Source organism: Trichoplax adhaerens, genomic scaffold (genome assembly GCF_000150275.1).
Source record: "Trichoplax adhaerens TRIADscaffold_2 genomic scaffold, whole genome shotgun sequence".
NCBI lineage: Eukaryota > Metazoa > Placozoa > Uniplacotomia > Trichoplacea > Trichoplacidae > Trichoplax > Trichoplax adhaerens.
Genome location: NW_002060944.1, coordinates 1741527 through 1753017, shown reverse-complemented (window position 1 = coordinate 1753017; position 11491 = coordinate 1741527). Strand labels below are relative to the sequence as shown.

At 32.9% G+C, this 11491-nt stretch overlaps 2 protein-coding genes across 2 annotated transcripts; both read right to left on the bottom strand.

The window, feature by feature from the left end:
- Nucleotides 1–2071: 2071 nt before the first annotated feature.
- On the bottom strand, nt 2072–9007 carry TRIADDRAFT_21305 (uncharacterized protein; the record flags this gene model as incomplete). Its single annotated transcript, XM_002109193.1, has 6 exons — nt 2072–2202; nt 3673–3786; nt 4020–4127; nt 6680–6793; nt 8536–8652; nt 8905–9007. Coding segments are annotated over 6 exons (687 nt in total), but the record flags the coding sequence as incomplete, so codon positions are not given.
- A 1777-nt stretch (nt 9008–10784) lies between these two features.
- Nucleotides 10785–11111, bottom strand: TRIADDRAFT_21558 (uncharacterized protein; the record flags this gene model as incomplete). Its single annotated transcript, XM_002109192.1, has 1 exon — nt 10785–11111. A coding segment is annotated over one exon (327 nt), but the record flags the coding sequence as incomplete, so codon positions are not given.
- Between the last annotated feature and the right edge of the window lie 380 nt (nt 11112–11491).

Genomic DNA, 11491 nt, shown 5'->3' with positions numbered 1-11491 from the left:
GTTACCGCAATCACGATACAGAATGTACTTTACTAATACTAATTTTAACACATTTTTATGTAGCTATCGATATATACTAACTAGATCCAGTTACGTTCGTTATTCTAATTCCATTTACATCCTTTAATTTTGCAGTCATAATCGCATTAAGAACGCTAACAGATTCATTGTACTGAAATTTCATAAATATCAACACTTCAGCAATAATGCTGCCCTGCCTACGAAAGATATTTGACAGATAAATTATTAACTTATAAATATAAATAATTCATAAAATCTTCTATACAAACATACATGCACACAGTAAGTAAATGCTTTCATTCTACTACAAGGAATAACTTTAAAACAGTAACTTAATTATTAAATTGCGAAGATACCGAAATCCTTGTACGACAGTATTTGCGATCAGTTGGTTGATAGTTATATCGCTTTTCAAAACATACATGACCTAATAAAGTACCAAATGTTATATTATTAACCACAATTCATAACAATTAATTACGGTACCAACTAAGCAAATATAAATCTATATTTACTCTAAATCGCCATAAATCAATCTAAAGAAATTGTTGTAATATCCAAAGGTTGAGCTAATATTCATACTTTTCTTTCAATCGATCTTGATAACTGCTTAAACTTTGGAGTTCTTGGATGTAATAATTCTAGTGAAAAGTCGCCGCTTATGGTAATATTGAAGGCATACATTTTCACCTCTGTTAAATTTAATCACATGAGATACATACAATTCCTTGAATTATGCTAAAAATTTGCTAGCTATATGATACTCTAATATTTAACGAAATATGCGTTGAATGATATGGTGCATGAGTAACTCATATATACTAATACCTTCACGACCAAACATCGTGCATTAACATAATATGGACTAACATGTCTGAATAATTTTATTCCGATCAGGATGAAACCCTAGCAAAGTGCTAGAATTATGAGAACTTGAATGATGAATAAAGGCTTAAATTGTCTAACGCGTACTGCACCCATAACTGATATATCGGTGTAATGACTAATAGCAGCAGAACTATCTCATTGCGATACTAAACACTTTCGTCCACTTCAAAGATACCATCACACAAGCAGCGCACGAAACGCATAGCATACGTAATTGTTCCAGTAGCTAGCATACAGGAATTTAAATCCTACTTAGCTATCTCTGCTGCTACAATGAAGTTTTATAGGTAATATACCTTATATTGGTACTTTAATACTTACTGACACATTGCATATCAACAGTGTCTGTAGTAGATGGCAAAGCTGCATGGAATATACTCGCGTATCCTGGGTTGCAAACGCAGTAATAGGATCCGATTGTATTAATGCATCGTTCATTTAAATTACAAACCCCATCAATGTAGCATTCATTAAAATCTAGCCAAAAAATTATTAAATTACTCAATTACGCATTAAAATTGAATTCCAGAAAAGACCTATAGCGATATTTGTTTCCTTAATCAGCGATTAATTGCATTGTGGTAACAAATTTGTATTGCTTTCTATGACATCATACTAAACTAAGGTTATGCCTTAATAGGATTATTATCAATTACGAACCTACACAGCTACTTTGCTTACGAACATATCCAGTTTTACATATACATGCCGGACTACTGTCTTCCAATATGGCACATTCCGAGTTTAGAGGACAACCATGTGAACAATTAAAGCTTCGATATTGACTTTCTATTACGAATACAAATCAAAATACTACGGGATTAATTGCTGTGCAAATTTCGAAAAATAGGTCATCCGAATCACTATTAATGATGATACAGGGTCAAGTGCTAGAAGACTACGGTCTAAGTAATATTCTTATACTGTAATCATAGTCATTAAACTGCATATAATTAAATATAATTAGGCCAGAGTACTTAATCGATCCGATAAAATAGTAGTCATTGTTCAAAACAAATTAGTGTTTTGAGGACTACTATGTTTTGGAATTATATGGCTCTTTCTTATTAATATTCTTAATAATTTCTAGTTAGATATAATATACTGTTTCGTTATATCAATCGAGCGTATGATAATTTCCTTACTAGGGTAAGTACAGTATTTACTCACCTCGACATTTTATCCCATCCCCATAATAACCTTCCTTGCAAACACAGCGGTAACTACCGATTACATTTAGACATTTAGCATTGCTGCTACAGGGAAATCTGTTGGAATTACATTCGTTTATATCTAAGTATTGACGCAACAAAATAAAGACAAAGTGTAAGTTTAACCTCCCAAGTCTACAGTTTTTACGATCAGATCTATAATTATACATATTCGTTACTACCGTAAGCTGCTACGACTATGATCAGGCTGGCAAATGTGTGTCTATGTAACATTATTTACTAAAAAGTTTAGAGTATCATACGTAAGACTTTTAAAGTACCGAGAAGTGTCTAGAAAACATGAATTCAATCAACCTGTACAATTTTCACCAAATTGCGAATACCCATCTTTGCACACACAAACATATGAGCCTTTGGTATTAACACACTTCTGATTTAGACTACATCTTTCGTCGTGGCACTCGTCGATATCTGTAAAACAGTGCAATAATAAAAAACCATAACTTGAAGACTTAGAACTATTCGTAAACTGTTCCAATATCAGTTTTCGTAATGTACTCCGCATCGTTACCATTATTTATTTGAAGCCATACCTTGCGTACAATCTGATCCCTGAAATCCAGTATTACAAACGCATTGATAAATCATGGTGCTACTACCGCTCTCTACCGAAGCAATACATCTACCATAGACGCAATGTAATTGTCCACAAGTCCCTGTAAAATTTGTTCATATCACGTTTCACAGTACTATAAACATTCATTAAGTGAATTGTTTCATTTAGTTTACAGGAATACGAATAAATATCGATAATCCTATACACCTGCTTTTCATAATGATACTGAGATCGCTTTATACCGTAGTTCAAGTGATTTACTCGTAAATAATTGTTTCCATGTAAACAATAATTTCGTTTACTTCACTTACAAATATTAAAACCAAATTTGTAATTTATAAAATACTGCGCATTTAAATGAAGAAAAATCCAGTTTAAACTAATGTAATAAAGAATTAACCGCATTAAATACTTCCTCTCGCAAGCACTCAATTAAAGCAGTATTACGATGAGGTAATGGCTACTATACAAGAAAACGTTTGAAATTTATTATACCCGAGCACTTGACCCCTGCAGTGAGAACATCGTTGCTATAGGCCGGATTCCACTCGTTATTGCACGAAACGATTTCAGTTTCGCAACCACTACAATGCATTCGTTTTACCCACAAAAATTGATCACTTTTTCCAATATGACTACAGCTAGCAGTGGCGTAAGCATGCCCAAGTTGTCTGCAGATAACATTACTGGCGGATCCACCAAGTCCCAACCAGTGAACAGCTCCCCATGTTCCGTTATGATAGATTTGAATTTCTGTGCAACCCTCGTCATCAACATTAGAAATTTGAATGTCACCAATTACAGCTGGACCTATCGATTAATTATCAATACTCACGTTATTTTAAATGCGTTTACAAATAAAAACTTCTACAGGCTATAATTCAGAAACATGTCGATTTTATCTATATCTAAATAATAAAGGACAACAGATTAACGCTATATGAAATATGTTTAGATATTTGCTATGAGATTTACCTTTGTTACAACTTTCACCGTACCAACCATTAGGGCAGCTACAGAAATACGCTTCATGCATATCGACACACGTAGCATTTAGATGACACGGATTTGAAGCACACTCGTTAATACCTAAAGAACAATCCGGTCTCCTTATTCAAGCTTATAGTTAATAGGTCACCATAAAATCATCTATACCGACTGAGGCCGCTTATAGGAGCAGTAATATAAATGTTAGACGTTGCATTACTATACATGATTTTACTCAACTATTTACGCATGATATACTAAATTAAATATTTATATAAAAATTTTTTCTAAGTGTCAAGACATTGAAAGCAAGAGTCGATAAGCTTAGCACGTACTTATATTGCACTTCTTTCCCGTCCATCCAGCAGCACACTTGCATCTGTAATCAGCTGCACCAATCCCAATACATTGGCCATATGTGCAAGGATTAGGGTTGCATGCGCCTAAATAGTATTCATATTTTATATTATTAATTATATAACAAAATTTTAGTTATTAAAATACTAGCATACTGATTATTATCACTCTTGATAGCTTCAATAATGCGAGATAGCTACTTACTAACTATAGTTTACGTATCGTGATTCAGTGATGATGTACAGTATAACTCTATCTAGAATTAAAGCTAACAGTCATATTGAAGGTTTATACTAGTCTCAACTAGCACAGGAGATAGAAAACTGTGCCAGCAGCCAAGGTTTATGTAAGATTAGCCACTAATTCCTACTCCTTATTGATTGATAACAACAAATTTTATACGTGCGCTGTCCATAGTTATCGGGTAAATAATAGTTATTAGATTGAAACAACAGCGAACCGATTTTATACTCATTAGCTGATTAGGATTTCGTTCCTGATATAAGAAAAATCCGTACCAGCGTAAATCAAAATTATGTATTATCAAAACCGTAGGTTGAATTTAGGTATCCTTTTACCGTTTATTGAAGACACTGATATAATATTAACCCTTTTAGAAAACCCATCGTAATTCTTCAAAAGTTATAAATTTTCGTACCTTCCATTGCAATAGGCACGAAACTTTATCTACGGAGGGTATTAATGACTCAATGTTAGATTGTTAGCCTTCGGTACTTTGTGGTAATATGTAACAATATACCGCTACAGTCCTGTACTGATCTACTATTATACTGTACAGTATGTTATTAGAAGGTTGCCGAAATGTATTGAACATACTGTATACTGTACAGGATACTGTAGATATATTCGGATATACTTGTCCTAACATCGCCTGTGCTGTAAACTACTGTACTGCTTGTTGCCTTGCTGTGCACGCGTTATACTGTACTGTAGAACGTGAGGAATCTAATATCGTACAGTACTATTTACGGCTTATCTACACCTTATCTACTGTACTAGATTAAGATCACATGCTACAAATGTTCACGTGCATTAGGATATGGTATTAAAATTAAAATTATGTTAGTACTAGAGCTGATATGTTGTCACATTTCTTATGTCTCGTTAACGTGTGTATGATATCGCGCTTGGCTCGGGTTTCCAAATAAAGTAGACTAAAAGAAAGGAAAGCTTAAATCTCAGATTCTTGACCTCGTTACAAAACTATGCTATAGATGGAATACCATCATAAGTAACGCACGAATTTTATTATAATCGAACTCTCTTCTAACAAAAGCGAAGGTCTAGTCCGACCACTTTTGGCGGTAAGTTTTCGGGCACAGTTTCAGACTAAGAAATTTGCAGTGGATGTAACACAAACAAGATATTCAATAAACTTGCTCGAAAACGAAAAAGTTTCTATTTTGGGTCGCTCTAGTCGTCGGTCTACTTTGTTAGTAGTGGACTACTTATAAACTTGTGTAATTTATGTGAAAAATGAACTTTACAAAAACTACAGTTCTTGTTTTATAATTCTAAAGACACTTCATCACAACTTGTAAACAATGATGGTCTACTAGTATACTGTACAATAAATAATAATATCATCGAAAACCATTATCTCTGTTAATGTTAAATTCAATCCCCGGGAACCGGTCATTCCCTATGACTAGCCGAGCAACTGATCACCAATTCGTTCAATCCCTATGAATGACCGAACAATCGGCCAGTCATTCGGTCAATCCCTATGAATGGCTGCGCAATTGACCAACCATTCACTATCCATCATACAGAATCTTTATACTATTCATTAATGCAGTCTTTCGTGAACAAAATTATCAGGTTGAAAGCCATTAATTTAACTCCATATGGCACAGTATCTCAAAAAATTAGTGATACAAGCAATTATAAGTAATTAAATTTCTAAACATTCTAATACCGCTACATTTTCTACTTTCTAGTAATCTTTTACGAAGCTATATTCAACAATAAAGCCTATTTTCGATTGGCTTTGTTAAAAGTAAATTTAATAATTTAAGGAATTCAGAGATACTATTAGGAACTTACCAACACAGAAGACGCCTACTAAATCGTTAGTCTTAATCATTTTCGGGCTCCATTTTGATTTATGGCATGATTGAATATCTTTCTCGAAATAGCGACAACTTACATCGTCTAACCATTGCATCCCAATTTCCGATTTATTTGACGCCTTATAAGTACATGATTTAGAGCCACCATGATAGCCTAGCTGAAGGCATGTAATCCTTTCCGTATAACTAAACCAAGATGACGACATCCCCATGATGCCCCAGAAGCCATTATGGTAAATATAAATGATCGAACAACCAGAAGTATCGGTGTGTAACCGAACATCAGATTCCAGCACAGTGCCACCTACGAATAAAACAGAACATAAATATGTTGCACGGTACAGCAATGTGCTTTACACATGTATTTAATACTTAAATGTAAATTATTACCGAAGTAAAATGAGAAAACATGTAGTTAATAGTAAACAAGTTGTTATTACGATACGAAATCAGCGCGATTGATATGCTAGTAACCGTTAACAATCTAATATTGATAGTCACTGTTGATACAATCAATAATTTAATTATCACCCTCCTGTAATAACCTTTTTCACACGATTCTCCGTAGTATCCTTCTGGACACTTGCAATAGTACAAGCCAACAGCATCGACGCACGTTGAATTTTCGGTACAGGGAGACGAAACACACTCGTCAATGTCTAGTGAAGCAATTACTATTTATTAGCGACTTGGTATAAAATAAGTTATGGAAACTGAAAAGTTTACAATGTTTGCTTGTTGTAATTAATATAACCAGGTTGCTTTGCTTCAGCTTTGCTTTAAATAACTTGGATTCTAGCAAGATCAACTAACGTTTCATCACTATACTCATTAAGGCACTTAATAATAGATACGTATCCGCAACATTAAAGTCTTATTATTTAGTTCATTTGCATGTAAATCTAAAAATCTAATGAATTTGATTTCAATAGCAGCTTTAAAGCACGTGCAATATTTCAGCCAGTACACGAGAATATTTAATAAAAATCTGTACTTTATATTAGCAAGAATGTGGCAGCAAGCTAGAATTTTATAATTTGTGACGCGACGAAATATATTCTCGCATTATGCAAAGATCCCAATTAGCTGTAATCTGTGTCCTGGACTACTAAAACACTATTATTATATAAATTAATTTTGCAGTCTCTTACTTTTCCAATGCATATTTAAATAATCTATATAACTTCCGTTTGCACTGAATGAAAAGATAACGATATTAATTAAACAACGTTCACAACGCTAAGAATGATATTGTAAGGCAGATTATGTATTTATGCAATGAAGTAAGAGCAAGATTTCAACTATTTATCGTCATTTGATTAAATAACTTTGTCTCTTCCTTTGCTAATAATGAAATAAGGTAACATGAAATCATAAACATTCGACTAATGTAAAAACTATAGTGCATTTTAGGTCTTGACATCTAAGAAATTTTGACAGCTCAACGAATTTTCAATCATATTTTAATTGACAAGTGTTAAACAAAGAAGAGGTTACATATATACATATAAATATACTTATATAGTACCTTACCATAGTCGCAGTTCTCACCAGACCAACCATGGAAACATTTGCAGTAAAAATCAGACTTTCCGACAGGTATACATTTACCATTTCGACACGGGTTATTCTGAGTATTATAACCGCAACCATCTATTCAGAAATAAAATAAATTAGTGACATCTTTGTATGAATAATTCATGCATTTTAAATAGTTCTATCTCATATTGATCACGAGGCATGAAAATATAATGTACTCGTATGCATATATTTAGCATTCTTAGAGAACGGTATTAGGCTATAGGCAAGCTTTCAGTAGACTTTTAATGCATTAAACATTTTCATAAATAAAAATATAATATGTGTCTACGAACTGTACTTGAGCAAATGACACCAGCATAATATTTGGATTCAGTTGATATCCTTCCAGTAATTTGTAACGTAGAGCAATGAAGAATTGCCTTTTCATTCCCGTTGCATTTTAAATTATTAATCCATTCAAACACAGTTCGATTCTCTATCCTTTTTCGACAGGAATCTTGTACAGTTTTATATCCAAGTTGTATGCAGGCTACTTTTCCGTTATTATGATTCCACCCAGAAAAATGGATATTCCCAGATATAACTCCAAAAGTGCCATTATAATAAACTTGTAAGATATTACAAGCAGACTGACTTTGAGGCGATGCCATTCTTAAAGATCCATCTTTAATAATTCCTTTAGGGAGATAATTAAAGAGCGTTCAAGTTAAAATTTGTATTCTTCAAGAAAAATCCTTACCACTGTCTGATACTTATTACTACTTATCAAAGTAATTTCATTTGTACTTAGCGAATGGCACAGCACAGATTAGATAAAAGTTTGAAACAGTATTAATTTTAAATATAGTGTATCAACAACCCTGTTCGCATTGTCTTCCAAAGTAGCCATTTGGGCATAGACATACATAGTGAGAAGTACTTTGCTTGTAGCAAGTCGCATTTCTTGGGCATGGCTGTGAGCTGCACGGATTTTTTTCTTAAATTTTCGATGTAACAGAGAAACAGCAAACACGAAGCACTTATTCCTTATTTACTAGGATGTTACGTCAATCATTTACATATAATGACCGAGCTGGTAAACTATCCATTAACTATTACTATAAAATCGGTAAAAATGCTGCTTAAATCAAATTATCTATTTCTTATTAGAACGCTTAAACAGCTACTGTAGTAGTTGTGTTAAGCCTCGTAATAAAAATTAAACTTTTACAGGCACTCAAGAATTTACCGATTTCACAAGCATCTCCGTACCAGCCATCATTGCATTTACAGTAAAAAGTGTTCGTGGAATTAGGAGTACAATTGCCATTATTGCAAGGACTAGAGGCACAAATTCCTATTGTTTGCAGAATGAAGATTCTATTATACTAAAACGAAATCTTATCGTTGAGTTTTCTAACAAGCGAAATCCGTAATCTTATAGCGATGTTAATATATGTGATAGCATTGGTCTTTGCTACTATTAAAATATGATATAAAGCTCATAAAATGATAAACAATGTTAAAACAAGAATACGTGCTACTTTAAGAAACGTTAATTTAGGGTTAAAATGTTTAAATCTAAGAGATACCTAAAACATAGTGATCATGCTGTGATAAGAAATTCAGAGAATATGTTAATATGTGCAGGTACAAAGCAGTGTACCTACGTTCATCTTATACCATCAAGAAGTTATTGACTATTTGCTAGGATGCAAGTGATAATTAATATTAATTATACAAGATAACGTTCCGTATCCATCACAGTTTTAGAAGTTTATTTTTTCATTAATTTTGTCATTACAAAGTGTTATGATTGTTGGGTTTTAAGAGCTAAAATATCTAACTGCAACTTTTTTTATGTACTAAATTGGTGAAACCCAAATAAATATATTCATATATATTGTAATTCCATGGGTGCGGTACTTAACTATATTTACAAGAGAAAATTATTATGTTTTGCTAATGCTCAGATCTGACATTCAATTTCACAAGAAAGAATGATTATTATTTATTTCTCTTCATAATTGAATATAACTTTCTTCTTTTAAGCGGCAATGGCAATTGCCTAAAGAGTTAGAACATTGGTAAAACTATAGCGGAGCGGATTGTTTGGATTAGGACTTGAGCACGATGCGTTTTTGTTTATCAAGTTTTCTAACGGTACGTATTCCTTTAATATAATTTATGGGAATTTAAAAATTTAACTTCTCAATTATAACGTCACTCATATGCTTTAATTTTTAATCTCATAGGAAATTACTGATTTGATTAACAAATTGAAAGAAACGTTAAGAACATGCTACTGAATTTACACTTATATGTATTTAAATTTTTCGGCTTTTTAGATTTTAAGATTTACATCTTCGTATAGACACTATTAGAGTTTGATTAATTATAACTTCAGGTCAGTAAATGTATATGACTTGTTTCACATTCGTGTGGTTTTCATAGATCATTTACCATATTTACAATAAAGAAATACTAGAATACTAGTGCTGCAACAATATGCTGAGGCATAAACTACCAAAATCTTTACCGTAAACGGTATAGATTTTAGTATTCTACGGCTCGGCTCTTTACATTAATCCGAATTGCCTCAAATATGGCATTTAACGTTCCCGATATCATTTACTGGTAACATAAACTATGTCTTCCAGCCTTGCTATCGATAAGTATGGTAAATATGGTATTCGTTGTAATACTTAAGATCTGTCGCAAACATAACTTTTGGACGAAAAATTACATGAATTTCATCGCTGCATACTTTCGTTGATGATAATTGCGGCATAATCTTAAAGAGGGATAATAATGCTATAATCTAAAAGTATCAGTGAAATATAAACTAAATCTATACCTTCATTGCAGTTTATTCCGGTCCATCCTAAGGAGCAGGAACAATTATAGGAAAGATAGCCTTCTAGGCATATTCCATGATTACACGGAAATGATGCACATTCTTTACTTTCTTCAAGTAGAAATAATAAAGTACGGTTACATAATTAGTAAGCTTATAATGTTAAGTTACCGGCAATTTGCAAAATGCCTGACTTCGTAAACTACCGGTAACTTACGTACAGTATAATTTATCAAGTACAGCAGCAGTGAGCTATACCGGCAGTTATAATGTTAATCGCATGCTTTATTCCTACCTCCACAAATAACTGAGGCATCGTGGCTATGATGGCAATCACTATATCCAAAATCTTGATGTTGACAGTCAAATAGATCGGTTTCATTGCCATTGCAGCGAACGTTATCTAGCCATATAGTTCCGCTACCTTCGCCATATGCTGCACAACATAAAGCTCGCCTAGCAGTTTCAAATCCTAACTGTCGACACGCTACCATAGCATCATGTATATCCCATTCATCGTCACATACTGTACCCCATGTGTTATTGTAAAATACTTCTATCCTTCCACGGTTAGAAAAAGAAGTTCCACGCAATCGAACGATACCCGATGCACTGGATGATGTTAAATGGAAGCCATCATCTATAATTAGTATAGAAAATTTGTAAATACCATTACGGTATATTACGCTATAGCTGCAATATAAAGTATCTGCGTTCTATTAAATATCAAAAAATAAGACTTATACTACGACTGTCATAAATTATATCGTACCACTAGTTTGAGAATTATATATTATTTTCAAAGCGTGGTAGTAACGAATTTTCTTATAAAATTTTTAAATATTATTTTAGTGATGCATACACATAGCTAAATCTTTCAATCATCTGAAGATAAGAGTTTTACTATAACTACGTCATTAAATTCTTTTACAGTAAATAATTCTTACCATTCTTTGGGATGGCAGCAATACTTGTGATC